Source organism: Miscanthus floridulus, chromosome 3 (assembly GCF_019320115.1).
Source record: "Miscanthus floridulus cultivar M001 chromosome 3, ASM1932011v1, whole genome shotgun sequence".
NCBI classification, from domain to species: Eukaryota; Viridiplantae; Streptophyta; class Magnoliopsida; order Poales; family Poaceae; genus Miscanthus; species Miscanthus floridulus.
The window spans coordinates 82,545,612-82,556,989 of NC_089582.1; the positions used below are offsets into that span (position 1 = coordinate 82,545,612).

At 43.2% G+C, this 11,378-nt stretch overlaps 1 protein-coding gene and 1 pseudogene across 1 annotated transcript; both read left to right on the top strand.

Annotated features, from left to right (window-relative positions):
- The first annotated feature begins 3,284 nt into the window (after positions 1-3,284).
- Positions 3,285-5,606, top strand: LOC136541836 (bZIP transcription factor 44-like). Its single transcript, XM_066533960.1, has 2 exons — positions 3,285-4,365; positions 4,780-5,606. The coding sequence occupies exons 1-2, from the start codon at positions 4,186-4,188 to the stop codon at positions 5,077-5,079; spliced, it is 480 nt and encodes a 159-aa protein (XP_066390057.1). The 5' UTR covers positions 3,285-4,185; the 3' UTR covers positions 5,080-5,606.
- Positions 5,607-6,758: 1,152 nt separating this feature from the next.
- LOC136543942 (uncharacterized) lies at positions 6,759-7,755 on the top strand (annotated as a pseudogene).
- The last annotated feature ends 3,623 nt before the right edge of the window (positions 7,756-11,378 follow it).

Here is an 11,378-nt window from a genome sequence, read left to right on the forward strand (position 1 = left end):
TCTACTTTTGTAACACTGATACGAAACACTTGCAACATACCTCTGAAATACCTGAAACATATGTTTGCAACATGCGCTTTCTACTTTTATAACATTCCGATCTACTTTTGTAACACTGATACGAAACACTTGCAACATACATCTGAAATACCTGAAACATATGTTTGCAACATGCGCTTTCAGTGTAACATCTCCTTGCTGCTTGGAAATAGAGGCTCATTGGTGTGTGGAGTTCACCGATGTAGAGCTCGCCAGTTGCGTGGTGCTCGCTGCTCTGGTGGAGAAGGTCGCGATAGGTTCGTTGGAGAAGGCCACGATGGGTCACTCCGGTGGAGAAGACAGACACGCTCTGGATATTGAAGGCCACGGTGTGTAGGAGGCGCCATGGAGAGGGAGGAACACGGGCAGCCGCGCTGGGGCGATGTGGAGATGCCAGCCGATAGCCGGTGCCTGGACGCTTGAAGAACGCCGAGGTGGCACGGCGGAGCACTGTGGGGGCGTTGCGGTGGAGAGCCTTCTCGAGAGGACGAGTGGACGAGAGGCTTCTGAATAGGACGATGGACAAGAGGATATAATGTTAGGCTGTTGGGATGGTGTCAAAACCCCCCGAACAGCGATGTCCGACGATCGAACGTGCAGGTGTAAGCATTTCCAATTTATATATAGTGTGGGGGCATCTTCTCTGCGATAGGTCGAAAATGTCAATTTCATCCTAAACTTAATTATAACGATTTAATTATTTGATCAAATTAATGAAGCTTGCCGAATAGTATTTAAAAAAAAACACTAAGTAACTGCCTTAATTTTAATTAGATCGATAACTTTATTTTATATCTTCTAGAAAAAGCTACGAATGTATCTACGTGTTGATTGACGACGGCTGATGCCACGTAAACGACGGCTTTTGACTTGTCAGTCTCTGTGTGAATTGTGACAGATGGAGCCGCCCGTGCCACACCAAACGATTAGTAGGTACTAGTTTACTGCCACTTCTTGACACTTGTAAAGCAGCAACGTACAGCATATATGCTTTGGGCTTTTAAAAAAAAAGAATTAATTTGTACTCTTAATAAACAAGGAACTAAACAAAAGTCATGGATGGTCCTAGATGCAGAGTTGAGAGAGAGGTAATAATATATACTTGCGTAGGCTGTAAGCAATTTTAAAGCTAGTGGAGATCTGATACGTGTTCTTGACCGATATGTCAGTTTATTTGCTCAACACACATCTACTATTAGTTGCTGCGTACCGTACCTCCTTTATTAACTTGTTATAATTCACATCATGCATTATTTTTGGCTCAGGGATATTTAGTCTGTTTGGCTGGTAGTAAAGCCGGTTGAAGCTGATTTGTTGTGAGAGAAAAATACCATAGATTCTAGCTGATAAGGCGACCGATAAGTTCAAGCGATCCTTTTGGCAGTTGACATGTTTAAGGCTTTTGGTGACCGTCCGGCCGGTTCAGTTGAGGCAGGCTCGAAATTTGACTGAAATAGTGAAATAGTAGTTCAGCTGCTAAAAGGCAATCAGTTACATGCATGCTGCACAGTAGGCAGATACCATCACCATTTTTTTTTTGAGAAACAGATACCATCACAAATACTCCTAGTCCTATGTGACTAGGGATGACTGCCTATCGTGCTTGAAAATTGAAATGCGTGCGCGATCAGGACGAGAACAAAAATTTTATTGACGGTCCTTCTAGACAGGTCCCAAGTTTGGCCAAACTTTTATTGGCATCCAACCATAGGGTTTTTTTTTTCAGAATGAAATGCTTTGGAAGTAGCAGCTGAAACGAGAGAACGGTGCTTGCATCGTCCTAGTTGAAGCAAGGATAGACAAGCCTGAAATGAACTGGCTTCGATCAGTTCAGAGAGCAGCTAACTGCATAAGCGTAACTTCAGTACTATGTCGCGTACGATGATAGGAGGGTGTTTTGCTCAAGTTGAGCAAGTCCAGTGATTATTCACCGAAAGTTCTCCTGAATTCTTACTTCGATCAATTCCAGTTGAAAGTACACGCCATCATGCTGCTGTTGTTGTCTACTCAATAATTGATGGGTGCGTGCAGATCAGACCCACTTTTCACTAGTCATTACTTCAAGAAGATGCTCTGCTAATTACGTTCTTTGTGAATTTCCATCAAACTACTCTGCGAAATACTACTATTTTCCGACAAGGACGTGATAGCAGCGACCCCCAACACCAATTATATGATTCTGAATAGGAGTATATATAAAAAAAGCGCTCATCACCAAATGAAAGCTAGATTTATAACCAGCTGTTAGGACAGCTCGTTGCATAGTACAACAGGTGGCACCTCAATCGTTATCAGCTTTTCTCAGTGACTAGTGTTTTCCTACTTTCTTCTTGCGCGCTCCTGAACTACCATCTTCACGATTTCTCCAGTCTGGTTAACTGCTAATAGGCTTGTCATCTACTATTTGCTGATAGATGTCGTCCATGTACTCCTGTGCTCAGAAGCAGGCAAGACCAAACAGGCAACAGCTGTGCAGTGCAGTGCAGAGGTAGGATAGGAACAAACAATGCACAAACCTGCCCCTGCTGCAAACTGGAAAAAGAAAACCATATTCAAAAGAATTTCGCGTGCGTAAACCACACACGCACGCGATCAAAAGGGGATAGAGAACAATCATAGTTTTTCTTGCTGATGATCAGGTTCAGCTCACTAATTCTAATTAGTGATCCTATATCCCACTAATGAGTCCTGCCAACACACGCTTCTTTCTCGGAATCGGAATATGAAATGGAGCAAGGAGGCTTGTTTTCTCATTGTTCACACTTGATGATGACTATCTTTTAGATAGGAATAGGACTATAGGAGGTACTACTCTATTCCATACTCCTGCTGCTGAAGAGTCAAGGTGAACCCTCTCAATTAATCATTTATTTTTGGATCGCCCTGCTCACCTCAGAGAACAATTACTAGTCCATGGGCAGGGCAGGGCTATTCTGAAACCATCCACAGACGTCGCAAGCAATCAATCAAAGAAGTGACAACGAATATCAGCCCACAATTTTTATTGTTTCCACTTGCCAGCACACGGGCAGAGGCAGATGCCGCAGAAGATTCTAAACACCTCCCCCTCTCCTTCCTTCCTTCCCTCTCTCTCTCTCTCTCTCTCTCTACACACACACAAACACACAAACTTTGCTTTTCCCTCACCTTTTCTGCTCCACCAAGAATTATTCAATTTGGCAATTTTTTTCTCACTCTAAAACCACCTATTTTTCGGCTATAAATGGCCCCCTCCTCCAGGCTTCAATTCCCTTTTCCCCTCTTCCCGAGCTCCCTTGCTAGGTTACCTTCCTGAACCACATTCTGCCCTTCAGGCCCTCACCCCTCTCACTCTCTCCTAGTCTCTTCAGTAACAGCACAATTTGTTACTGACACGCCTTCAGTCTGTTGATCTGCTACTAGCAATAACCGGAGCTCCAACCTTCTGTCGCTGAAACTTATAGTTTCCAAGGAGAGGTTCTGCCAAAATTTCAGCTTCTGAACATCCACTTTAAGGGGGAGGTTCTGCCAAAAATTTGGCTTCAGAACATCCATTTTCAGGGGGAGGTTCTGCCAAAATTTGCTCCTGTGAACATAAGTTTCCCAAGGGGAGGTTCTGCCAAAATTTCCACCTGTGACCATCAGTTTTCCAGGGGGAGATTCTGCCAAAATTTTGTGCACTGACCTTCAGTCTTCCAAGGGGAGGTTCTGCTAAAATTTTCTTCTTTCACTATCTCTTCTCCAAGGCCAAGCCCTGCCAAAAGTTTCTTCACACACATCATAGATATATACAATAAATTCTAATTTCCAAGGTAACTAAACAAGAGTACTCGCCTCCTTGTCCTTGATGATAAGCTAGTAGAGAGGCCGCAGCATCTGTTTTAGATGTTGTTGCTCGTCCTGTCCGAGCACCTCCTTTCCGGATTTATGATCGGTTCCGCCATAACCCGCCTTGTCCAGTCCTTCTCTGTTGTTTTTCTCTACTGGTTTTATGTCTTCTCAGTTAGCTGCCAGTAGTTAATCTCACCTTTTCAAGTTAACTAGGTGTTGTCTATATTTACCACATATAAAAATTATACTAAGGTAGTAACAAAGAGGTACCTATACCTGACCAAAAAAGAGGGAGTGAAAAAGTTTAGATTACACCTCAATTTCCAAGAGGTAACTATGTCAAGTGGGACTTCGTCCGGGTCAAGCCAGGGGACCCAGAGTTCTAGGTCGGAGGATGACCTGGATCTCCAGGCCCAGATGGAGAAGAGGAGGAAGCGAAGGAAGGAGTCGAACAGGGAGTCAGCTCGGAGGTCTAGGCTAAGGAAGCAACAACACCTTGACGACCTCACCTCACAGGTATATATATGTGTGTGTTATTTATGTCCTAGCATAACTCTATTATAATTCATGATGCAAGCATAGATCTAAATTAGTTTGTTCAATATTTGCAATTACTTTACTTTTTATTCATGTAGACTTGCACTGATATGCAGGTGAAAAAGTAAAACAGGTGACAACAAAGGCCACTTGAAATATCTACCCAAACAAGCTCAATAATTGCGTTCCCCCTTTTCACAAAGGCCACACTAATCATCAATTTCTTCCTAGCTAATTTACTGATCAAAGCTAAAAATATATAAGTCTACCATCATCACCTACTACTACTATCGTTGATTATTTATTTTTCACAAAATTACCTAAACATAGCAGAAACAAGCTAGGATTGAATTCAGATCTCTGAAGGGTGTATAATATTGTGGCCTAAAACAGGTAAATCAGCTGAAGGACCAGAACAAGCAGCTGAGCATGGCACTGGGCATAACCAGCCAGAACCTTGTGGCAGTGCAAGCACAAAACTCTGTTCTGCAGACCCAGAAGATGGAGCTGGACAGCAGGCTGGGTGCCCTGACAGATATCCTCTGGTACATGAACTCAAGCACCAGCACCAGCACTGCTCCTACAAATCCAGCCATGGTGAACAGCTTCACAACATGGAGCAGCGCCTCTGATATTCTTGGTGCCAGCGCATGGAACCAGCAGCAGCCCATAGACCTGTACCAATGCTTCTAGCTCTATAGCTCTAGAAGAGAGAAGGTGGCTGTGGCATATGACATAGTGGTAGGGCCAGGAGGAAAGGAGGCAGGCAGGCATCAAGTTTCTGTTCAATCATGTAGGGCCTTTGTGTCACTATTGATGTGTGCTTGATGCTCCTCCCTTCATTCATTGTTTATTTTGGAGGCGACGGCGATGTTTTGGTTTTCTTGCTGTTGTTGGTAGAGCCTAAAGGATGGACAAATGGGAAAGTTGTCTTGGCTTGTTGTGTGACGTGAAGGCGGTTGTTCTCTTGTAGTTGAGGAGTATATGTAGGGGAAATAATATTGGGCCAGATAGTGAAAAAGAGAGCAGGTGATTTGATGGCTCTTGATATATAGGGGAAATAATATGCGTAATGATGATGATAATGTTTATTAAGATGTCGATTTGATGGCAATTGATATCTGTTATGCCTCCCTTAAACCCTAGGGGTGGACTCTCTGTTTCCCATCTTATTATATTTGATGGCTAGTGATAATGTTTACTGAGATTTGGATTTGACAGCTCTTGAGACTCTGAATGCCTGTATGTTCCTGTTGTATGATAAATATCTAGAAGGAGATTCTCTGCTATTGGTTCAGGTTTCATAAGTGATTTAAAAGCCCTATTTTTAAAATTAAAATAGTCTGAGAAAAGATCAAAATAGTCTGAGAAAAGAGTGCTAGGTCAGTGCTCCGTACAGATGCCCAAACGGACTGCACGACATTACATGCCACGAACATGCCTACGTAGAGCACGCCTAGGCATGGGCATGATAGGAACGACTAGCTATATGTGCCATGTCTATTGTGCCAATGGTAAGGCTCAGGCACGACCCTTGTAGGCTTATACCCCTTAGACGTGCTATGCCAACACTCAGTTGTAAATTTCACGAACATGTCAAATTTTGTATTCAATTCATCCATATGACAAGTTTAAGCATATATATGGACATCATAGAATCAGTCACATTGAGGTCACATGGATGTTCTTATGATTTTAAGTATGGACACAAGAATGCTCACGAAGATTAAGAACACTATAGGGTTCATGTGCAAAGTTGGTGTTTGGAGGTAGTTAACTTAGTGTTTAGGTGTTTGTTTTTATTTTTGGTTGTATTATTAAGGGGTGTCGAGACTAGTAACTTGATGGGAGTTCAATTTGAGAGCATTTGGATGCAAACACATGATATACTTTCACCAAGTTAGGTCAAGAGTGACCACATTGGATATGTTTTAAGTCTAGTATCTCAAAAAAAGTTTAATGGGATGAGATTAGACTTAAACATGCTAAAAATATGCACCGGATTGTGCATCGGATGATTGGAACCATCCCGACAGATCATCCGTCTTTTCAATTACTTGATACCACATGGAAATCTAGTTATTGCTTGCCCATTTTTTTCAATTCTTGTATAACCATTCTTGTTCTAGCTTGTACGTACTTTGATCTTTGTTTGGGTGGAAGAACCTTATTTGGCAAGTAGGTTTCTTTTTTATGCTTGTATGCTCTTAGTCATAGGTTTTAATTCTGCAACTAATAAGAACCTTATCTTTCTGTGACATGCAAGTTGTGATCCAAACAAAATCCCTAAATGTTAAATTGTAATCCATAGAGCATGCGTATTGCCCATATTGTTCATTATAAGTTACAAATTATTTCTTATCAAGCAAGGAATGACCAATGACTCTCATCTGCTTGTTTGTGCAGAAAGAAAGGGAAATATTATTCATCGACTCTGCGGCACCAAAAGTGAAGTGAAAAGTTGGGGTCAAATTTGAGCATGTTGAGTGCTCTAAGGAATGGTGGGATGAACACCTAGCTGTAAGCACTTTACTGTCATTATTCATTGTTCATTTTCAATGCTTTCATATTGTGTTACTTGCCTTATTTCAAAGGCGCTATTGGAGCTATAGACGGTTCACATGTTAAGGTTGCCGTTCCAGCAGAGGAAGTGGTTAACCACACATGTCGACATGGATATACATCTCAGAACGTGCTAGTTGTTTGTGACTTTGATATGGGGTTTATCTTTGCGGTTGCTGGTTGGCCGGGTTCAGCACATGACACACGAATCCTCAATCATGCATTAGCAAATTTTCCTTCATTTCCCGTGCCTCCCAAAGGTATGCATTGTTGGTTAAGAGTTAGTAATAGTTCTATTGTTGTTTTCCTTTGATGATTTGATTTGGTTTTGTAGGAAAATATTATCTTGTGGACTCTAGTTATCCAAACCGAGTAGGATATCTTGTCCCTTTCAAAGGAAGCACATACCACATACCAGAATTCTAGCTTCGTTCTGGGCATCCTCCTCAAGGGAAGTACGGGATTTTCAATTTTTTGCATTCATCCCTTCGAAATGTCATTGAGCGGGCTTTCAGAGTGTTGAAGCAGAAATGGCGTATTTTGAAGGACATGCCAAGTTTCTCCACTCGTACTCAGAAGCATATTATTCTTGCTTGCATGACATTGCATAATTTTATTGGTGAGAGCAATTTGCATGATAAAGTGTTCGATAGATGTGATGCTGATGAGGACTACCTACTACAAGAGACATGTGGCACAACCCAAACACAAGGAGATGAGAGTCCAGATGGGGAGAATGAGGATACAATGAATATCATTCATAGTAGAATAGCTGATGCTTTGGTTAGGACAAGAGGGAGATAATTATGTGGACCATATGTTAATGGTGGACATTTATATGAACCCTATATCTTTTGTCAAATGTTATCTATGTATTCATGTTGACAATATGGTAATGGTGGTTGCAAAATTAAAAAAAAAAATCCTTTCTAAAATGGTAATTTACATGTGATTAAGTGAACAACACAGTGTTTTACGATCAATTTGCATATCAACAGTCCCTCGTACCTTCCAGGGGCATTACATACCTTTCTTGCCAAACCTACAGTCTCATAGCTGTTTCAACAAAACGGCTTTCGGCTTTCTCACAGCTGACAGCTCACAGCCCACAACAGCTTTTCCACAGCTCACAGTCCAACCAAACAGACCCTTAGGGTGTGTTTTGTTGAGCTGTGGCTGTAGGAAAAAGCTGCTGTGGGCTGTGAGCTGTGGGAAAGCTGCTGTGGGCTGTGAGCTGTAGAAAAACTGAAAGCTGTTTGGTTAAACAAGTATAAAATATACCTTCTATCTTTATCTCTCTTGAAACAACTATGAAAAAACTTTTTATGCCACCAATTTCGAAAAGCAGAAAGCCAAAAGCCAAAAGCAGGGTCAGACCAGCTTTCAAAAATGTACTACGAAAAAGCAGCTGCTTCTGAAAAAGCAGCCTGAAAAAGCAGCCTCTTTGATTGGGCTTTTGGCTTTTTGGGCCAAAAGCCAAAGGCAAAAGCCCAACCAAACACACCCTTAGGCTTGCCCACATTCTCGACTTGGCAAGATGGTCGCACTCCTAGATTTATTTTATTTAGTAATTAATGGTGCTATTATATATTTTAGTGATATGTGATATGTCCATCTATAGCGTGCACGTGTGGTATCTTTATCAATCTGAGAATCTTTCCACGAGTGTGTTTGCGCTAGTATCGTGTTTCTTGACATAAAAAGGCTTGGTTGAATTTTACCTTGAGTTTGAGGCACTTCATGTAGCACCGTATGAATGTCATCTTCTTTACACCTTATGAAAACAACAAAAATCATGGCACGTGCAAATAATGCAGATTAAGAAAATTTTAATCCACAAAAGCAAGTCCATGTCAATTTCATTGTTTTGCTGAATCAAAATGAAATAGACATATAGTTGCAAAGTATATCTTTGGTTCTATAGCAGTACGCAATAGAGCAATGGTGTCTTAACTTTAAAAAGTTATGATAGGTACCATTTGTTCAGAAAAAAGAAAAAGATAATTATATGCGGAATAAGAAAAAAAATTGAAGTCGGACACAAATACAACCTACGACTTTCTGCAGCACCATTTTGATGTTCTACACTTTTTTTTTCAAAAGCTCGCAAGCCTGACCATTTATATATATAAAAACGGCGCCACATTTACAGGATAAGATTTTTTTTCTTAATGCATAGTTCATTTGGATACATTGACTGTAGTGTCTGGCCACCCTTCCACAGATCTCCAGAACTAAAGGAGAAGAGATCCTTAACAACTTTCAGACAAAAGAAAACAGACACCTGCTCTCAGAAAATAGCAGTTATCATGGCTATCAATGCAATACCGGCCATGAGAAGGAGAAAAGATCTGGAAGACAGGCAAAAAAAGATGAGCTCAGTATCTTGGTAGGAACTGTGGAACAATGGGAGCACTTATCAACTTTTGCAAAGTGGGATCCTGTGGCATTTCTCCATCCACCACCTTTATTTCACAAACGAGGTATGCACTGTTAGTGTGCGCCCCCGAAAGCTGTGTGCTCCCCACAAGCACTAGTATGCAGATCAGCTTTTTGCAATTTCCCATGCTAAAAAATTAAACACAACTAGATCAGCTGAATTAAACTACCTAGGTCCTTCTTTTCATTTTAGAAAAATTCGTAAACCTGATCGGCTCTAGTATACATGTACAGAGCAAACTGACAACCTCTCTTTATAGACCATGTAACCTTTCAGAAACATGGTCTAGTCGAAGCGAGGCACCCACTATGATTTTTTTAACATATTTTTTAAACTAATTTTAAAACTAACACTGTCTTTTTTTTTTTTTCAAATCTAACACTTTTGGCCGCGCCTATTCGTACGGGGCGGCGAATTAACGCTACCGCGCCATGCATTGGGGTGCGGCAAGGCTGCCACGTAGGCAGCGACAGGGCGGTTGACCGGTGACGTGGCCAGCCTTGCCGCGCCACTGATCATGGCGCGGCTGTGACACGCCACGCATCAAGGCACGACAGTGATGTGCCACTCGTCAGGGCGCGGCAGAGGTAAATATAGGCCCGTGGCCCAGTCCAGCCGCGCCACGCCACCGCACGCCTGCCGCCCACGCACGCTGGCCGCCGCGCCCACCGCGCCACGCACGCCGGCCGCCGCGCCCGCCGCGCCACGCACGCCGGCCGCCGCGCCCGCCGCGCCACGCACGCTACGCTGCCCGCCCCACGAACGCTGGCGCGCAACGGCCGCCGCCCGCCCGCCGCGCCCCCCGCCCACACACGCCGGCGCGCCACGCCCGCCGGCCGCCCGCCGCGCCCTCCGGCCACGCAAGGCGGCTGCCCGCCACGCCATGGATGCCCGCCGCGCCCACCACTATTGTCGCCGCCCTCACTGCCGCGTCGCTGCTGTACACCGCTCTCAACTTTCGCACGCCCTTCTCTCTATCCCGTGTCCACCCGCTGCCGCCGCTGAGGCCAGTGCCCACGCCTCCCGGTCCGGTCTAGCGCACCGCCGTCGCGAGGACGAGCGCACGCTGCTGCCGCGAGGACGAGCGCCGTTGCCGCGAGGTACTCCCCTAGTGTATTTGTTGATTGAATCGACATTGTTAGTATAGTAAGTTAGTACAATAAGTAAAGTTAGTATAGTTAGTAAAGTTAGTTAGTTTAGTTAGTATAGGCAGTATAGTAAGTTAGTTTAGTTAGTAAAGTTAGTTAGTTTAGTTAGTACAGTTAGTGAGTCTAGTTAGTTATTGTATTTAGTATAATTAGTTGTTGTAGTTAGTCTTGTATAAATGTTAATATTAGATTAGTTAGTATAGTTATAGTTAGAATAGGTATTAATATTACTATAGACAGTACGTACGACGATTTCGATGACTTGATGAAGTTTCTTGAAATGGATTGTTGTGTTAGAGTTTTTTACGGAGGAAGTGTTAGGAGAGAAGATGGTATGTTTGAGGATATGGAAGAAGAATTGGAATGGTTTGATGAACCTCCTATCTTCAACGACCTTTGTGTCCGTTTGAATGCAAAGTTTGGCGGTGATTTCGCACTGAAGGGGAGGTTTGATACTAGGAAGACTAGGGCACACTATGTCCTGATGCCCTTGCGTGACCTTGCTCACTGGTCCCTCTACACTAGGGAGCTCCAAGGTTCCAATGTGCACATGGCTGAGGTGGTGGTGGAGAATGGGTACAGGATACAGGGTGTCCTGGACGGGCCGTCCATTGACGGTGTTGGAGGCAATGAGAAAGAATTGGGGGTTGAAGGGGAAGCAACTCAGGGTAACATGGATTTGGACGGTCAGTTGACACAGGAGCAGTTTCATTCAAGTCAAGTAGGTTGTATAAGTAGTGACTTCGATGTTTACGAGTTTGAACTGGAAGAGGAGCAGGAGGAGGAGGACAAGATCGGTGATGTAGTTAGCAGTGATTCGAACGAATCAGATGATGACCAGG

Excerpts from the sequence above, each read along its gene's own strand:
- LOC136541836 (XM_066533960.1), top strand. The coding sequence starts at position 4,186 with ATGTCAAGTGGGACTTCGTCCGGGTCAAGCCAGGGGACCCAGAGTTCT. Across the intron at positions 4,366-4,779 it reads TTGACGACCTCACCTCACAG|GTAAATCAGCTGAAGGACCA; the intron begins GTATATATATGT and ends GGCCTAAAACAG.